A 20,238-nucleotide genomic window follows, 5' to 3' on the forward strand; every position below is an offset into this window, starting at 1 on the left:
TATTCTGCCACCTGCTGTTCTATTCTTCTGTCTGTTTATGTATACAACCCCACAGACTCAGTTGCATGTATAGTATATGTTTATGGTATTAATTCTTCTTCTTGGAGCACAGTTCTGCTAGAATCACAGAGTTGGCACAGACCACAAGGGCCACCCAACCCAGCCCCTGCCATGCAGGAACTCACAATCAAAGCATTCCCTACAAATGGCCATTGTCAGAATGGTCAGTCAGCTCTTGGATAAATCAAGTCAGATTTGAGCTAAAACCAAACAGCACTTGACTGATAATTTGCAAGGCAGCACTTCTGACTCCTTCAGTTTCTAAACTGAGACTGCCCAATCTTCAGCAATTACAATACATAAAATCCCCAGAGACTCCACCCCCAACTTTCTTTCCCCTCCTTTTCCATCTACAAATCCCCCTTGCTCCCCCCTTTTTCTACTTAACTAACCGTTTCTAACACCACATTCTACTGTTTTGACACTCCAGGCCTCTTGCAACAAATAACAAAGTGGCAATATCTGCTCTCCTCCTAAGCTTATCCAGTCTATAACTAAACTAATATTCTCAGCCCACAATTATCCCATTATCCCCAACCTTTGTAATATCTATTTACTTCTGATAGAATCCAAGGATTCTAACAGCCATCCAGCCTCTGTTTAAAAGCCTCCAAAAAGGGAGGCTCCAACCACCATTCTCCGACAGCTCTTACTGTCAGATAGTTCTTCCTAATGTTTAATGGAATCTCTTTCCCTGTACTTTGCACGATCCATTGCTCTGTGTCATAGTCCCTGGAGCAGCAGAAAACAAGGTCATAACTGCTCAGCCTTTGCAAACTAATTTGTATTTATCCATTATTTCATTATTAATTATTGTCATCATCAAGAAAAACAATGTGATTTTTATAACTAAAAAAGCAAGAGCAGGGTTGCAATAGTGAACTGAAAGTCAGGCACAAAAGCACAATGCAGGACATGTCTACTCAGAAGCCAATTTTATTAAGCTCAGTGTGGTTTACTTTCAAGACAGTAGTTGTTGGATTGTAACCTCCTTCATGAAAGAGTGTATGGGGGCATTGCAATGCCGTTTCGAATCTTGAGCATACCAGGTTCTTCCACAGCAAAACATGGACACACAAAATCTTGGAAGAGGCTGTGGAAAGTATACAGGTGTTGCATGATATAGGTGTTAAAAAAGGAGAGAGTTCCTTTGTCATAATCCAGCAGAAGGCCAATTCTGGAAGGTGGGATGGTAATCTTGATGTCTGGTGTCATGCCATTGTTCAGAAATTCATAGGTATGCCTATGAAAAAGAGAGAGAGAGAGAGAGAGGTTCTTGAAACCTCAGAACCTTATAATTATTTCCCCTTTCCCTTTTCTTTCCACTTGGGTTAAGAGCCCATTTTAAAAACTAAAATTGAAAAGAATATAAAATAGGGAAAGGGGGGATGTCAAAAATATATATGCAAAATATAGTCCTGGGTTAGATGTATATTTTTATATAAGATGGTCAAAATTCAAAAATAAAATGTATATAATACAAATTTATGTAGATAAAGTAGTTAAAATACTTTGGCCATATTGATGCTGAGGATTTATTATCCTGAGCTAAGAATGCAAGTCTTGCTTGCTGCAATGAGGATATAATAATTATAATTGTATACAGTAATTAAAATAATTATAATTATAATTATTTATTTCTTACCCACCACTTCCCATAGATCAAGGTTATGCAAGATCCAAAGCATATGCTCCACTTAAATTTCAAGTCAAAGGAATATAATTTACAAGTATTTAAGCAAGTATAAAATAAAAGCATTTGGTAGTACAGTGCAATGCATCTAGTCAGAAGGAAATGACCATAGGACATGTCCACTTATATACCACAAGAAAGCATTGGCATCTTTGGCAAGAACTGAATGCACCTTCTGATGTGTTCTCAGATTGAACCATGGAACATGTGGTGCTCCGTTGTGTGTCTTCTTCCAACATTTTATTTATTTACAAAATGGAGCTACAGAAACTGCAGTATGGCCTGGAATGCTTTGCAGATGGCCCAAACATTGGTCTAAATGGGGGGAGAGCTTTGGAAGCCTTTGGAAGGGCTTTGGGAAGTGGTTTGGGGGCACACTCCCGTCCTAGAGCCTCTGTGGGTGCTCATCTTTGAGGCAGGGTTTCCACTTTTTGCATTCATAAGGGCCCTGCCCCACCTAATCTATGGTCCTGGCAGTAATATTCAATGGAGATATGTCATAGTATCTACAGGATAGGAAACAACTGTAATGTATCCCTGTTAATTACAAGAATACAGCCAGTGTTCTCCTGTCATACAATGATAACTGACTCTCCATATTTTGACTTAAGCAATTTAGAAATAGGAAAGGATCTTTGTGCATCACTCATGAGAATCATACATCCCTTCAGATGTTGCTGGACTCCAACTCCAGTCATTTCTAGCCAGGCAGCCAAAGGTGTGCCTTTTGTACTGGAAATGCATTAGTTTCCAAGATTCTGAACACTCACATACATTACTGCAATAAGATACACTTTATTGGTGGTAAATCATGCAGAATATGGACATATTTAATCTCTTTCCTGGTGGAGTCCAGCATTACCTCACAGCCAATAGTAGATTTGGATCCCCAAACTAATTCATGTCCAAGCTATCCCCAACCAGGATTCCTGATCCCTGGTTATATGGGGAGTCTGGGATGGCGAGGAGGGCAAAGAAAGATGGACTTCCAAGGGTTATATAGTGCAGAAGCAAACAAAGAAAATCAGTATGCATCATCTCCCTCCCATAGCTATGAGAGCGGTGCAAGCAGGTTAGCAACAGCAAGAGCAATTACATTTCTATACCGCTTAATACAGCACTCAGTAGTCTCTTAGTGTAAGATAATTGCCCCAACAAACTGGGTACTCATTTTAGCAACCTACAGAAGGATGCAAGGCTGAGTCAACCCTGGAGTCCTGGGATCGAACACAGAACCTTGTGGTTGCAATGTTGGTTGCAGTTCTGGCATTTAACTATCAGGGCTCCCTGAAAAATCACTTCCTTGGTCTATTCTCAATGTTCATATCTTTTCCCAGATTAAACAGCCAAGTCAATAGATGAAACAAAACCACTAATGCAAACCCTTTCAGGCTGTTAGTGTCTGGCCATGATAAAACAGCTGTTAATGTCTGGCTGTGATAAAAACAAAAATAAAAATCCAGTCATAATGCTAACAAGGGGGTGAAGCGGATGGCCATGAAGCTCTAGCCCCAATCAGACCAGGACTGCAATGACCACATGGTCTGTTCCCAAAGCAGATCTCCATTGCAGTCCCAAGCCATGCCAGCCAGGAGTCCATCTAAATTGACTTCTTTTTAGACTGGCTTTTTGAAGCTTGGCACGGCCTAGCAGTGGCTCCGGACCACTTTAGGGGTGTGCATCATCTAAATGCTATGCCCCAAAAGTGGCCAGAAGCCATTTTATTTGTCCTGTCTGTTTTGGGCCAAGAACTCTAAAACCCATTTGCCTGGTAGCAGAAGGCCCTCTTTCAGTGAGAGATAGTGAGAGTTGCAGTCCAACAACATCTGGAAAGCTAGAAAGTCTCCATCCCTGAGAGATACAAAGCATGACGACACCCTGTCTGTTACACACTTTACTGGACAATCACGGTGAAAGGACAGGGGTATTGGAGTCGTACCTGGAAGCAGTGACAGTGTGCCTCATGCACCAGGAGGAATGGCTCATGCCCAAGTAGCTGTCCCGTGGTGCATTTTCAAAAGCTACGCCAACACGATATTCAATATTTTCATCAACATCTACTTCCCAGTAATGTTTTCCTCGAAATGGTATTGGATTTCCCAATATTGCAATGGATCTGGCAAAAAGGAAATCATTTTAAATCATTTTCTTATCTTTTTAAATGGATTTTTACAATAGGAACTAAAAAGTAATAGAAAAGTAATGGGTAACATAATGACTGTTTTGTAATAAATAATGTTTTTCATAATATGAACAAAATCTGGGCTAGAATCCTGCTTGGAACTTACATTTTTATAAGTGGACTTAGATCTGTGGGGATTAGAACTGGGCCATAACATTTGTATCAAGTATAGGACTGCTGTTAGGGGCACCAGCAAAGTGACTGGTGTGCAATGGACCAATGCACATAGGTCCTGTTGTGCATTAATCCCATTTTGCATCGGGACACCAGCTAAAATGTGCCAATGTGCATCAGGATATTCTTGCCAGTGTCCCATAACTCATTGTTGCAATTCACCAACAGGGTTTCTTAGCACCTTTATACAAGGTACATAACATACATAACAGAGGATTCTGGCCCTGCTTTGCAATGTTAACAACTGGTATTTCTTCATGCTTTGCAACACGTTAAATTACCTGAAAAACATAGCTTTTGAAAGTCTGAAGGAAGGAGAACATTAAAGACCTTCTTCACCGGCATGTTTAGTAGCTGGGCAAATTCACAGTTTCCTGATTTCCAAATTTACCTTCTCTTGGAATGTGATCAATGTGATCTACTCTCTCTTAGGGCAGTAGGCAAATAACATCCATCACCTAAGCTGGCCTCATTATCTCTTGATTCATTGGCTTTCTATAAACATTATCCCCAATTGTCAGCTGTGTGCTGAAAAAAAGGAAAGATGTTTTGGCATGCACGCATGCATGTCCGATGACGTGTAAGCTAGGGTTGCTATAGCAATCACAGTGATTTTTAGAATCAAGTGGGAAGGAGAACTGGGAAACACCCACCCACTCACACACCTCTATAAGTACTGGTGTAAAACGACAGATTTCTACTAGGCAGCATTGTGTAACAATGTTCAGCCCCACAGGGTCAGAAGTAGGAGCACAGAGTTCTGATGCGTCTGATACTGATCCTCTTTCTTGTATTTCAGACTCTCTGTTGGTCATTCAGATCAGAGCAGGAGGGTGTCTTATTATATCATGGAACCAAGGTGGAATCGATGGAAGAGGAAAATGTAATAAAAAGCACAGTGTGAAGAATTTACATTCAGAGATGCTACATGAAAATGAGCCAGCTCCTCTTGGCAGAATGGCCATGGTGCAATTATCTGTTAAAAAACTAGTCTTCTTCTGCCTAGAAAAATAAATAATCTTGTGCAGTTCTAAAGTAAAACGAGGAAGCAGAAAAGGTGATTCATCTGTTGATTTGGGAAAGCACACGCTTTTTGACCCCCTTTGACCTGCAAGACTCTCGGCTGAAGATCTGGAGTCCACACAAGCACAGACCTTCTAAGAGCCCTGATTTGATATGCACTTTCCCAAATAATCTTCTGTCATCCTATATTTTCAGCTGCTTTTAAATTGTCCCAGTTTCTCTCGCCTCCTTCCATTTTCTCCCTCCAGTTTACTGGAAACTGAGTTCAACGTGCAAAAGTACATTGCACTCACTTAATTGGCTTAAGAGGAGCAGAGGGTGAAGAATCTTGCCTTTTCCAGTAGACTTAGGCAAAAGCAAAATGCTGCAGTTTCTAGTTGCTTGTGTGTTCTTCCTTATTAATAACTTTTATCATCTTGACCACACTCTGATGTTGCTTGGCCATAGGTGTGCCAGTGTTAATTTGTGAAGTGTTGGAAGGCATGCTAAGAACCACACACACTGCTCAGGGCTAAGTGATGGGATGTTTAAAACCTCTGCTTCTTGCCCCCTGAAATCTAGGAACTGAAGGAGAGGAATGGGGAAGCCAGTATGGAGCTCGAATAACATAGCACAGCTAACAGGAGAGACCAGCATTGGTGTTTTGTAGAGAGATCTTGTAGCACCTTTGAGATTAACTGAAAGAAAGAAGTTGGCAGCATGGGTTTTCATAGAGCCTCATCACACTAGATGAATCCCGCTCAGAAACAAGATTTTAGAAGTAGAAAATACCTGCAAATGCAGGATATTTTTCAGACATGTTTGCACCAAACAGCAATAATGCGAAAATAAAGTGAATGGAAAGTCGAAATGAAAATTATACCTTTTTACTTGTGGGAAGTTCATTTTTGAAAGGGTGTTTTGTATGGATGTGGTGAAAGAGATAGAATAAGAGCTTGGGCCAATTGACTTAAACTTCCCCAGCCCCAGAGAGTCTTCTGGTCGAGTTTGTTTGTCTACAGTGTAGATAATTAGGATACATACAAAAATAGAATAAAAAGCAATACCCCATAATGTAAAGAAGCCAAATTTCAAACATTAAAATACTAGATACAATACTACTGTTATTCTATCCTGGATTATTCCTCCAACTCAGTCCAAGGGACAGCCATTTTAGACTTCCAATAATGTCTCCACCCCGGAATATACAGTACGTACCAGTTTCGAAAGCAAATGGTGAAATAAAATTGCATATAGATTCTATACCTTGTAAAACTGTTTTCACAGAAAGACAAATCACTTCTTGGCCTCTCCGTTTTCCGGCATAAAATTGTCAGTCCATCTTCTAGGACAGACAGGAAAGGGTGTGCTGTCTCCTCATTCAAAGTAAAGGAAGTGCCTGTAAGAGAATGAGAATAACATCATTGGCAGGAATCACTAAAGACCCTTTTGCACTAAGCAACTGTAGCCCTATGGTTCCACTTTAACTGCCATGGTTCCATCCTATGGAATTCTGGGATTTGCAGTATAGGGAGCAGTACTTAGAATCTTCTGCCAGAGAGCTCTAAAGCCTCACAAAACTGCAAATCCTAGCATGCAACCATGACAATCAAACTGGAATAAGAATTCTCCATCTATGTGGCATAAAAGCCCCCCCAAATACTTGTAAGCATTCTTGTCAAATGGCTCCCTTTAGTCACAAACCTATAGTGGTGTGATATTTTTTTCTCTATGATATGTTCCTATGAGGCTGCATCTGAATACTGGAAGTGCATTGTTGAGACATGCAATGTATGTTTCTCACCCACTCATAAGTCTCCCTTCTACAGAACTTTTGGACTACTACTCTTTGTCAGCTAGTGTAGCTGGTGGATTCTGGGACCTGTAGTCCAAAAATAGTTTTCTTAAATGCCGGTTCACCAGGAAGTATGGATAACCTTTGGCCCTCCACATGATTCAGATAAGTCCCTTAAAATTGACTATCCTAGGTGGAAATGGGGGAAAGGGGAAACTAAACAATACAGATATGGACACCTGGCCTGACAACAGTACATGTGAAGGGGATCTAGGAGTCCTAGTAGACCACATGTTGAACGTGAGTAAACAGTACAGTGCAGCAGCTAAAAAGGTCAAGATTATTCTAGGCTGCATCAAAGTATAGATAGTGTCTAGATCGAGGGAAGTAATAGTGCCACTCTGTTCCGCTTTGGTCAGGCCTCCCCTGGAATACTGTGTCCAGTTCTGGGCATTATAACAAACAAAAAACAAACAAAAACCCCAAACCACAGTGTGTCCAGAGGAGGGCGATGAAAATGATGAAAGGTCTGGAAACCATGCCCTATGAGGAGCAACTTAGGGAGCTGGGTATGTTTAGCCTGGAGAAGAGAAGGTTAAGAGGTGATATGATAGCCCTGTTTAAATATTTAAAAGGATAATATACTAAAGATGGAGTGTTTGTTTTCTACTGCTCCAGAGAACAGGACCCAGAGCAATGGATTCAAACTACAGGAAAAGAGATTCCAGCTCAACATTAGGAAGAACTTTCTCACAGTAAGAGCTGTTCGAGAGTGAAACACACTCCATCAGAGTATGGTGGAGTCTACTTCTTTGGAGGTTTTTAAACAGAGGTTGGATGGTTATCTGTCAAGAGTGCTTTGATTTTGTATTCCTGCATGGCAGGGGATTGGAATAGATGTCCCTTGAGGTCTCTTCCAATTCAAAGACTGTGATTCAGAAGGCCAAAGGCTCCCTGCTCCCATTACACTAAGTTCAGCTGTTAGGAATATTCTACAATTTAGATCATACAGGCAATTTTGCCAGTATAAATACTAGTTATTGTTTTCTATGGGGGATAAATACTCATATCTTGGAAACTAAGCAGGATCAGTCCTGGTCAGTATTTGGATGGGAGGACTTGGATAGGCAATGTCAGTACTTGGATGGGCAATGAATCCCAGGTGCTATAGGTGATATTTCAGAGGAAGGAACTGGCAAAACCACCTCTTGAGTGTTCCTTGCCTAAAAAAAACCTATGAAAGTCATGCGGTCACCATAAATCACATGGTTTATTGTTCTTGTAACCTGTACTAAAGATGGAGACAGTGTCACTCCTCTCGCTAGAACCGCCTGTATTGAGGGCTTTCACAGAGATGATGTAATTCTGCTGTGGTTCCAGTTGAATCAGAGTTTCACAGTTTGGAATTCCAACAATGGACCTAGAGAAAAAGAAATCTGTGAATCAGTATTGATTCCCCTTCTTCCCCAAAAAGCAGCAAAAGAAAGGTGATCCCCTGCATATACAAAGGGCCTACTGTACATTGTGAACAATCTAAAGGAAGGCTACCACCAATAAATCCTACTCTTAATCATAGCAGACAATCTGAATAACTCAACTCATGAAAACGTATGGCCAACATTAGTCCCATTGATGTCAGTGGATCTATTCCGAGTACAAATAAATGTGGCCTAAATCCAATATGCAAGTATGACAGGGAATTTCTAAAATCAGTAACAGCATACATTCAGGACTTAAAGCAAAACCTAAACATAGCAGTAGTAAAAGTAAAAGATGTCGGCCAAGATCCTGTATCAAACACGTAGCTGTGATAGCTATGCTTTAACTCCCCATGACCCCTGAAACCCACCTTAAAAGCCATTCTGCCATTTGGAGCAATGGAGGTCTGTGCCGCTGCCAAGCAGGGTGTTGCAGGATGACATGACCAGTCCTCTCTTGCCAGAAAGCAAAACTGTCACAACCTCAATATTGGTGGGAAGAGGCTGGTAAAATCATCCTGCAGCACTCCACTTGGCAACAGCCTAGACTTCCATCACTCCAGATGGCTGGCTGGCTGGCTTTTAAGGTGGCTTACAGGGTCACTTGCAGTCATAGCAATAGTGCTACGATTGTAAATAAGAACACAAAACAGTTACAATTCAACATCCCCATAGCAGACCTTATGTTGTGCTGACCCATATACCATCCCACCAACTTACTTTATAGCCCCAAAGCTGTTTCACACAGGCATTCTCACTTCAACATGGGTCGGCAAGATTGGAAAAGGTTTGACTACCCCCATTGGGTTCCTCCAGAGGTTTCAGGATTTCTGTAACCATTGTGTGTTTGGCTTCTCCAATCCTGCTGCCACTGAATGTCTGTATGAGGTGACTTCAGTGCTTTAAAGTAAGTCAGGAAAGGGGGCTTTGGGCACTGTATGGAGGAGAAGACAGGAATACCAACCTCCACAGGGCCTGAAAAATCAGATCCACATGCAAAAGGGACATGTACGCATGCATCTATCCCAACCCGAATGTGTCCGCAATATCCTAAGTCTAATTTATGACATCATAACTATCAGGATAATAGCAATTATATATCAAAAGTAAAAGCAATAAAAATAGGTGTTGGAGATATGATTGAATAATGTGTCTTCAGTTCCTGGCAAAAGACATACAGAACACCTTCCCTTGTTTTCCCTCGAATGCCAGGACTTTTTCAAAAATGTGACAAGGTTTCAAAGAAAGCACACGCTTATCAAACACTTCACTACTCACTCTGTAATAAAGTTCTCATCCTCTCCATCTGTCAGCCTGGACAATTCAACTGTGTAGGAATCAACAGGGTTGGTATTGCCACATTCCCAGCACACAAGTGCTGCATGTTCACAGCTCTGAATTGCCTTCCTTTTGATAACAGGCGGCAGAGGCGCTAAAACATAAATAATTCATCACATGATATGCCACAAGTCTTTTTTGACTGCAATTTACAAAGTCAACATTGTGCTGGTCGAGGACCATAATAAAGATGAGCTGAATACAAAGTCAACAAGTCTCAGTAGAGGAGCTATCTCAGGTGACAGGTACTGGGATGCAACACTGCCATTCCCTCTGTGTTCCCAGCCATTTTCCCCCTCCCCAGAGAGGACTACTTAGTGTGTAACTTACCAAGTGCTTAGTGAGGGGCTGACCCACCTTTAATTACAGTAATTAAATGAATTGAAGTGATTAAGGCCCAATGGAGCAGCCACCTGAAACAGCAGGTATAAATGGGGTACAATAGGGACATTTTTTCTGAGCTCCCAGCCATTGCCTTCTCCTCTCCCCTCTGAGGCCAAAACTACCAGCCAACCTGTGTTATATCTCCTACATTGCCCAGCTCTCCTGGGTCTGCTACCCTGTTGCTCCTGTGAATGTCATGTTCAATTGCCACTCCAAAAAGCTTCAGAATTTACAACATAATGGGCGCTATCTTGCCCTTCATTCCAGGCAGCACGATGTCCGTCCCTGGCGCTTAGTCTTGAGTGAACTGGGCCCCATTTCTATATATATCCATTTCACATAATTCAAAATAAAATATTTCATAAATTGAAGTATAGAATTACTTTACCTGTCATATAAACAGCCCTTTCACTCGATGAACTGACCCCAGCTCTGTTGAGTGCTTTCACCCAAAATTCATACTGCGTATTTGGTGCCAGGTTTGTAACTGTGCAATAGGTTTCTTTCACATTTAGCACAAACTCTGCAGTGGGAATATACAAGATGCAGACTGTTATTTTAAGCAGGCATTTCCTCGAGGATCTTCTGAAACAGTAATAATTATACAGTAACAGGTGCACTATTGATGGGAAAGCCATAGCAAGATTGAAGAAATTCAAACCAAACACTTTGTTGTGATTGTTTTTCCACACCTTGTGTTGACAAGCAAGATTCTCCCTTTTCTAAAATCAAAAGACATGTTCACAGGCTACATACAACAAAGATTGCTGATCTGGACCTGGGTAGTTTTGCACTCATAACCTTCAACAATCTGTAACTTGGTAAAGTTATTTACAAATTGTGGGGGGAAATTATACAAGGGTTTCTGGAGTTACACTGCAGTTCTTGTATTCAAGCATCTTGATTAGCAAGCAGTGGAAATAAAGAATATGGAGGGGTCCTATGTAAAAAAAGAAATGTTTTAAGGCAATTTTCATAAAAGTACTGTTCCTATCCTTGTTATTGTTATATGTTGTTATATGCTTTTAAGTTGTTTCCATCTTATGGCAACCCAAAAGCAAACTGCTGCAAGCTCTCTTAGCTTGCGTGTTCTTCCTTCTTAATAACCTTTGACATGTTGATCATACGCTGACATAGCTTGGCCAAACATGTCTTGGTTTTCATGTGTGAAATGTTGGAGGATATACAATTGCCATGGTTCCATTCTATGGAATTCTGGGATTTGCAGTTTAGAGAAAAGTATTTGCAATTTTTTGCCAGAGAGCTCTAGTGCCTCACCAAACTACAAAATCCCTATCATAGGGCAGTTAAAGTGGTATCACTGCTATAATGGTGTAGTGTAAAAGTCCCTCCACTGTCTGAACTGATTACAGACCCACACAATATTGAAAACCACATAAAAATGGATGTTGCCAATCCAATTCTTTACCAGCTTGCTCCTCTTTGGATGTATCATTGCTTATTCGTTTGTAGGACAGCTGGTAGCTTTCCACAAGATCTTCTGAAAAGAAACTCCAGCAGACCCGCACAGAGGTACCTGTGGCCGAGCTGGGATCCTGGGGGTTTATGACTGGTGCACAAGGAGGCAAAGGAGCTGAAAGAAGGAAAGGGAAAATCTGTTTATAGATTTTACATGGTGGCCGCCAAAGATCAGGAAATTTCCATTCTTCAGTGCCACTTAACATGGCAAAATAGGAAGCTGATTTATACAAACTCAAATTAATTCATCCACCCAGCCCAGGGTGGGAAAACATTTTCCCTTAAATACGTAATCCTTACTGAGTTGGTTTTAGAGTTTCCAGTCTTAGGAGTTTATCACATGGGAGGCAACCTGTGCAGAAACGGGATTTAAACCCCGAAAAAACCCTAAGAAGACAGGCAAAAGCACAAGTGATTTTCAGACACTTCGGGGTTAACGTAACATGAAACTGGCTAGAAAGTCGACAAAACACAATTCTTTTTACTTTCGAGATTTTCTGGAAGTAAAAAAGAATTGTGTTTTGTTGATTTTCTAGCTGGGTTAACGTCGTGTTAATGCACCTTAACAGTGACGTCATCTGAAAACCAATTGCACTTTTGCATGTCTTTTCTACTTTCTGCTTCATTTAATGTTGGATTAACCTGGATGTTGTCTAACAATAAATCTGTTTTCGTGGGTTTTTTCCACTTTAAATCCCGTTTTTCCATGGGATCCCTCACGTGTAATAAACTCCTTTGATATTTTGCCCTTAAAATTTTCTATACTTCTCCTATGCCTGCTGATATTGCTCTCTTGCATATCTTTTGGCTGCCGGAGTAATAGCATACTCAATATAAATGTCAGAAAAAATGAGAGCTGATCATCATTCCTTCAATCTATGACACTCCCCTTAAGAACTCTTGCTTGTCTGAGGAAATGGCAAACATATTCCAGTATTGCAATAGTGGAATCCTATTCTCAGCATATGTACTCAGAGGTAAATCCCACCTTACTGAAATAATAGGCAGTTTCTACTTACTCCGACTATACATCTGAAACAAGAGTAAATATATGACAATACCTGGGAGACAATCAACAGAATCCATTAGTTGTTGAACATCAGAGAACTCTATGACTCTGGCTTCATAGTCTGTTGGTGTTGAGAGGTCTACATCCAAATCTTTTTTCAAGAATTTCTCCAATCTGTAAAAACCACAAAAAATGCAGAACATTTGTGCGATGGTGCATCCTATTAAATTGTATGCTATTCTATTGTTACAACACATACCCACTTTTGTTGAGGCAATACTCTAAGCAACTTATGAAACAAGCAGCAACATAATCAAACGACATTAAAACTACAAATTAAATATAGCAATATAGTAATAAAGGTATTTGACATATTAGTCTTGAATATGCTAATAAGAAAAAAATATATTAAAAATTCAACACTCAATATTACCTGCCCATGGTAGCTACAGCAGTCTGAGGAAAAGGGAAGGAAAGAAAGAGAGAGATTAACAGTGGGTAAATATTGCAGATATGTGTATGTATTGATATATATATAGAGAGAAGGAGACACACACAGAGAGAGAGAGAGAGAGAGAGAGTATTGTATTGTATTAAAACTACTATTCATGTTTACCAAGAAATAGGTCCTGCTTGTTTGTGCTGGTTACCAAACATACAAAAGACTGCAGTCATCTGTTTTTTTAATGCAAAGCTTCTTAAAGTGTGGGTTTCCCCACCAGACAGGGTGACTTCTTAGTTGGCTCCACAGCCGGAAAGGTAAGGAGCACGCGGGGGGCTGTTCTTACAAACTCTGTGGAAAACGATGGCTCTTTATCCCAAAGTGATACCAGATCCTCCAGATCTGTATCTGCACAGGCAAGATTGGGCACAATCCTGCCCCTGGTTTTTTTGGCCTGCATCATCTGCACTAGATGATACAAGGCCAGGGGTAAAACAGGCCATTTCGCCCATGCAGACAACCCCTTACTCTTATAACCTCAAAGAGAATTTTTTACAAAATGATGTTTAAATGGTACATTTTACAAAATGATGTTTAAATGGTACCTCTGGGGTTTCCCAGTTTGCAGGAAGAACTTGGTGCCTTCATCTCCAGCTCCTGTAACAAGCTGAACATTGATGGGCAGTCCACACTGCTCACTTTTTTCTCCAAGCACAAACTGGCCAAAATGGGGCATTTGTGGGTACAAGCTGCACTGTGCCATTTTTATCCAGCAGCTTTTCAAAAATGAGATTTTGTTGTTTTTGAAAAGTTGCTGGATAAGCGTGGCTGGGATCCAGGCTGCATACCGGTTGCCTGACTACTGGTGAGTGTGATAACACCCGGTTTTAAAATTAAATGCATATTTATCCCATTGGGGATAAGGCACTTTAAAAGCAGTGATAATCTCCTTAGTTACAGCAACTAGGCTGGTTTCTGCAAAATATGGTACACATACACATTTCCTTACCTGTATTGTATCCACTTTATTTGCACCCTGTCCCAGGTCCTCTATTGTTTCCATCAGCTCTTTGCAGGTATCCAGGTTTTCACCACAGCTGACCAGTTGCTCATACAAGGCTTCCAGCTTCTCCTTCTTTTCTTCCCCCCAAACCTGCATCATTTCCTCATATCTTTGTTCAAGGATCTGCATCATATCATCATAACGCCTCTCAAATTTGTGCTCCTCCCTGGCAAAATTCTCCTGGAAATAATTTTTAGGTTGGATTATAGAGTTTATCACCAATGTTCCGTGGAAGGCTCTTAAATGATTCCAGCCATTATTTTTGGAATTACATCTCCCAGATTCCTTCAGGTAACTTGGCCACTGGACATTCTTTCTATCAGATTCTGGAGTTTATAGTTAGAAAATGGAGGAATGTTTCAAACTCTGGTATGCTGGGGAACATACCATTTCTCTAGTCCATACATTAGAAACAGCAAGACAACTGTAGAAAGACAGAGTGATTTTTGATGCGTATACCCATAGTTAGGGCTGGTTTCTTTATGGCCAATTTCCATGCCAAATTCACATCTACAGAGCCTACTCCTTTCCCCAACATTTCAGAGATGAAACCCAAGATACATGTGGCCAAGCAACATGAGAGTGTGGTCAAGATGTCAAAAGTTTTTAATTATGAAAAGCACATAAGATAGGAGAAGCTGCAGCAGTTTGCTTTTGCTTGTGACTACTGAGAATGGCTGGAAGCTGCACCAAATCAATGATCCAGTCCTAAGGACTGGAGCACAGCTTTGGCGCAGCTTCTGGACTCTTGGAGTGCATGTATTATTTAAACAGCATACCTCCAAAGTGACCTGAAGCAGCTTTATTTTGGCCTGTCTGTATCGGGCCTAAGATTATCAAAGGACTAGGAACAGAGCCTTATGAGAAACACCTTACAGAGCTGGCTATATTTAGCTTGAAGGAGAGTAGACTGGCAGATGACATGATAGCTATCTTTAAATATCTGGAGAGATGTCATTTAGAGTATTGGAGCAAGCTTTTGTTCTGCTGCTTCAGAGACTAGAACTTTAAGTAATGGATTCAGATTTCAAGAAAAGAGATTCCATCCAGACATTAGAGTTTCTTGACAATAAGACCTGTTCTGCAGTGGAATGGACTGCCTTGGAGGATGGTGGACTCTCCATCTTTGGAGATCTTTAAACAGTTTGGGTAGGTATCTTTCACGAGTGCTTTAGTAATCCCAATCTGGAGAAAAATCCTTGCTTCAAACTTCTCACTTCCTTGAGAAGTAATGTGCACATAATAAATTCAAGAGCTTAAATCAGGCTGGAATGGTTCTCTCTTTCATTGAAAACTATTCTCGTCATTAATGGTTGGATATGTTTTACCTCTACTGTGATGAAAATCTCTTCCAAATGGCTCGAAAAAACTCTCCAGGTGAATGATCTGGTTTTCCAGTTTGCATATGTTTTTCTGAAGCTCATCCTGCCAAAATACAACAGCTTTAGCATGCTATATTATTTTTTAAAGACAACATTTTCCTCTTCCAGACCACATCATTTTGCATTGTTGCCCTTACCTTTGCAATTTGAACCACACTGACAAGAGGAATGACCTCATGCTCCTCATGGTCACTACACTGTGTATCAAGGGCTCTAAGTGGAACGCAGCAAGTAATACAGTACGTATCCATGCCTTTGAAAGACTCTTTGTTTTCTGTGTTGTAACTAGAGATAGTTTTAAGATCATCATGGTCATTTTCATTGCTTGCTGTCTCATTTTCTGGGTGTTGATCCCCAAAATCCCCACTAGAGATTGTGGGTTTTTGTGGGGCTTGAGGCTTCATGTTTTCCTGCACAGCCAGATCTCGTCTTCGAAAAGGTTCTGAAAACATTTCTAAATCTTCAGTTGAGTCATAAAGTTCAAGATGATACAATCTGGGGCCTTCTGGCTCATTGCCTTCAGATTGTGACTCCATTGGGGTAACTGGAATACTGGCTGCCAATCTAGCACGCTGAAGGGCTTCTTGGATTAAGAGCAGGAGAGACACCATATGCTACAAGATCTTCAGGACAAGGCAAGGAAAAGCTGTATAGGAAAAGGTCACAGGAAGGGGAGGGAGAAGCAATATAGGGACTTTAGTAATCCATAGCATAGCTCTGCTGGTTTGATAGATCAAAAACAGAGCCCTGCAGCATCTTAAAAATGAAAGTATGATCTAGTCTATTTACCTATCTGATTCTCCTAAGTACAAGAATGAGAGAGAGAGATAGCAAAACAGGTTCAAAATTAGGGTTGCCTAGCCTCAAGGTGTCAACCAAAGTCTTGGGGAACTGCTGTGCTTCTCTGGATTGCCAAGTGAGGAGACAAATCTCAGACTGAGTGGCACTGGAAGAGAAGATCATGATTTTTGTTCATGAGCTGACCTTAAAACCTCAGCATCCATTCCTGACCATTCCCACCAGCCTCCAGTGCTCTTTGGTTTAACACAAAGGTGTTTGTACGTGTGTTGTTTGTTGTTGTTGTGTGCCTTAAAGTCATTTCTGACTTATGGCAACCTTGAGGTGAGCCTGTCATGGGGTTTTCTTGCCAAGATTTGTTCTGATGATTTTTTGCCATTGCCTTCCCCTGAGGCTGAGAGTATGTGACTTGCTCATGGTCAACCAGTGGCTTTCGTGGCCAAGCAGGGAATCAAACTCTGGACTAGTCCAACACTCAAACCACTATAGCCAGGAGTGAAGGAATCTCAGGGAGAGATGCTCTTGGACCCATTGTGAACCTTTTTGTTTAGCAAGGCTGGCAGCAGTGCTCAAGGGCTTAAGTGGGGAAACTCTTCTGAGGTTGGCAGTGAGCCCTCCCCATATGTAATGTATACTCTTTAGGGGTGGAAAGGCTATTCAAAAATATTTTTAAATGGTTGGAAAATGGGTTTCTTTAGTGTTGAGAAGATCGAGAAGAATCGTAAATGGGTGAGCATCTTTGCAGGGCAGGACTCATTTGGCATGAAAAACGCATGTTGTGGATGGATGGTGCACATGCAAACATGGACAAAATGCAAGTTTCCTGCATAGAAAATAGCATTTTCTATGTAGAAAACATTTATGCACAGAAAACAATGTTCTTGGCCAGAAGATAGCATTTGCTGGGGAATGGAGTTGCACAGAAAATGTTGTTTTATGAGCAGGAAACCTGCTTTCCGAACTGAGAATGACATTTTCTATGCTCCCCACCAACACACACACACACATGCATTATTTTGCACAGAATACGTCCTGAGCAGCAAACAGTCTTTGAAAAGTGCACAGTTTTCAATAGTCATTTCCAAATTATGGTGACTCTAAGCCCCTCCACTCCATGCAGATGGAAAGATATAAGCCAGTGGGAGAGTGCATCTTTCTTTATGGAGAGTGCCATTACCATACCAGAGCTCTCCCCACAAAACTGATCTTATTGCTCAGGGAGGAACAGAGAAGACAAAGGCCCAGCCTCAAGTAGCAAAGGTCCCAAACTGTTGAATCCTGGACTTTCTAGTGGAGCTAGAAATAGGACTGCAGTCACAGATGAAGCAATTACCAATGCTTTTGAATTGTAGCACTAGAAACCTTCCATTAAGAAGACCACAAAGTGCCCATTAAGCAAACCTAGCTTTTTATCAAGAATCAAAGAAACATTAAAAAGCATTGCAATCATAAAGGGACAAATTGCATGCTAGAACATGTCTATTCCATTTATTTAAATATGGATACATTATTGTATTACAAAATGTGGATTTCAGAATACCTGTTATAATATGCAACAAAGTGTTTTCATTTTTCCCTCTTTTAATCCGCAGTTCATTGGGCTAAAAATCATTAATCGCTTACATCTTAAAGATCTGTAGAAAAGGTTTAGATTAAATGATATAATATGCCCAACTTTACAAACACTGATGCAGTACTTTAAGTAGTGGAGCTTCAGCATCCTATAGCCCATTAAAAAACAGATAATATTGCTGTTCAAAAACTTGCCTCGTGTGTTAAGGATCCACAATTCTTCTTACAGCCTAATGACAGCAAACCGCCAGTCTATTTTTCCTAACAAACATTGTTTTTTTTCGTATGACAGCCATTCCCTGCCAGCTTTCCACTGCTGAAACTGAAGCCTTCTTGCTGTAATTCTAGACAGCTGCTTTTTCCGAGAGCAGCATGCCTGTGATGACCCAGAGGAACGAATATATCCTGGCATCAGCTGTTCTTCAAATGATGACCTCCTGAGCGCCATGAAGCAGAATGTCAAATCTGAAACGCTCCTGAGAAAACCTGGGATCTAAAAGTTTGAAATCTTGCTAGGTCCTTGGACAACAAACCTCTCTTGAATTAAAGAGTGGGAAGAGGGCAGATTTTAGGATTAATTAGCAACTGACTTTCTGAGGACATTGTGAACAATGAGATTGCAGCCTCCATATTGTCTGAAAATGTGGAAATGTCAAATGCTGGTTTTTGAAGCTACAATTTTGGAATAATTATCTATGAGCTAGATATCTATTATTTGTGGAAATATAGGTCAGATTAAAAGCTTTATATTAGCATTTTTTAAATTAAATTTTTATTTTAAAAACTGTACAAAGAACAGAACAGTAAAAGATGGTTAAAACACCACAAAACCTTACAATTATAAACTTTCAAATACATCACACACACACAGAATCCTATACAATTTAAGTTGTTTGGAAAAAAATCAGACCATAATGACCACTGGCAAGTTGGAGGGTGGACAGTTATAAAATTTGTATCAATATAATCAATAAAAGGAAGCCATTTTTCATAGAAGGATTCTTGGTTTTGTTGAATTGCGTTACATTTCATTTTTAAAAGTAACTTCTCCATTAGCCATTGGCCCCAGACCCTTTTCTACCAATTATCTAGGGACACAAATCCTGTTTTCCAAGATTTGGATACTTTAAGTTGAGCTGAAAGGCTTTATATTAGGAATTGATCTAGTAGGTGTGTTAAATTATTTAAAGGGACATATGGATAAAGGAGGACAGGGAGGTCCAAATTGACAAAAGGGGGACAGGGACATGCCAGGTACAATAGAATAGGCCCATCAAATCAGGGGGATTTATAGAAATTCTAATTTCCAGTTCTTCAATTGATTAAATGGAGATATGCTGATGCAGATATGGAGGGGGAATAAAGTCAAGGCATTGCCTCCCCAGAAGAATTCTGCCCTCCACTAGTTTTCCTTTGTTTCCAACATTTCTAGCATTGCAGAAATTCAGACACTGAAAATTGTTCAAGCCTAGATCTTTGAAATTTGTTGTTTGCATTCCCTTGATATAGGGTTGCCATATCCCGCCCCCCGACGGGACAGTCCCGGTTTGGGCGGTGCCGTCCTGGTCCCGGTCCGGTTTGGCGCCCAAACCGGGACGGCCCCACCCACCGCGGCCACCTCAGCCGCGGCGGCGGCTCCAAGGCCTTGCTGAGGCCTGGGAGGGCTCTCTGCGGTTGGAGCTCCAGACGCGGAGACGCTCCCTCCTGGGCCCCAGCAAGGTCAGGGAGGAGGAGGAGGAGGCCGCTTCCCACCGCGGCGATGGCCGCGATGAGGGGCGACCCTCGCCCTCCTTCCCGGCCTGGGAGCCGGCCGAGGCTTCCTCCCAGGCCGGGAAGGAGGAGGGGACAAGGTTTAAAAATGTAGGACCTTTTTTTTTTAATTTCCTAGGAAATTAAAAAAAAAGGTCCTACATTTTTAAACCTTGTCCTACATTTGTCCCGGTTTTCAGTTCGCCAACTATGGCAACCCTACCTTGATAACTCCGTCTGCCCCTTTTCTTTTCTTCTTCATTGTATTTCTAAATACTCAGCTGGAGGAAGTTACTTCAATGCTAGAGGTTTGGGGAGTGAAAGAATATTTCTTACTGTGGGGGCAAGGCCCTGATTTATCTCCTCACTCACAGTTACATTCCCCCCCTAGAAAAATGTCACACAACGCATTTGTAGCACAATTGCACCAACTAGTTCTGTTTTTGACTTTTCCGTATTGCTCTCTGACAGAGAAGGCTCAACGTCTCACAAAACTACACTTTCCAGGATTCCCTAGCATTGAGCCAGGGCAGTTAATGTGGTCTCAGACTGGATTATTTCTGCAGTGTGTTTTGGACCCTCTGTCAGAGAGTTCTGGTGCCACAGCAAACGACAGTACCTAGGATTCTGTAGCATTG

The 20,238-nt window shown here is 41.1% G+C and overlaps 1 protein-coding gene and 1 long non-coding RNA gene across 2 annotated transcripts; one reads left to right on the forward strand and one right to left on the reverse strand.

The window, feature by feature from the left end:
* Positions 1-973: 973 nt before the first annotated feature.
* FSD2 (fibronectin type III and SPRY domain containing 2) lies at positions 974-18,196 on the reverse strand. The gene is given in 14 exon segments (XM_042477050.1): positions 974-1,303; positions 3,693-3,869; positions 6,378-6,510; positions 8,193-8,326; positions 9,663-9,816; positions 10,495-10,629; positions 11,536-11,700; positions 12,647-12,768; positions 13,028-13,050; positions 14,046-14,279; positions 15,428-15,466; positions 15,468-15,524; positions 15,619-16,127; positions 18,047-18,196. Coding segments are annotated over 13 exon segments (2,097 nt in total). The 5' UTR covers positions 16,093-16,127; positions 18,047-18,196; the 3' UTR covers positions 974-1,053.
* LOC121935482 lies at positions 4,189-18,265 on the forward strand. Its single transcript, XR_006104805.1, has 3 exons — positions 4,189-5,166; positions 15,590-15,720; positions 18,144-18,265. It is a non-coding gene; the product is annotated as an uncharacterized LOC121935482 (long non-coding RNA).
* Positions 18,266-20,238: the final 1,973 nt, after the last annotated feature.

The sequence above is a fragment of the Sceloporus undulatus genome, chromosome 6 (genome assembly GCF_019175285.1).
Source record: "Sceloporus undulatus isolate JIND9_A2432 ecotype Alabama chromosome 6, SceUnd_v1.1, whole genome shotgun sequence".
Lineage (NCBI taxonomy): Eukaryota > Metazoa > Chordata > Lepidosauria > Squamata > Phrynosomatidae > Sceloporus > Sceloporus undulatus.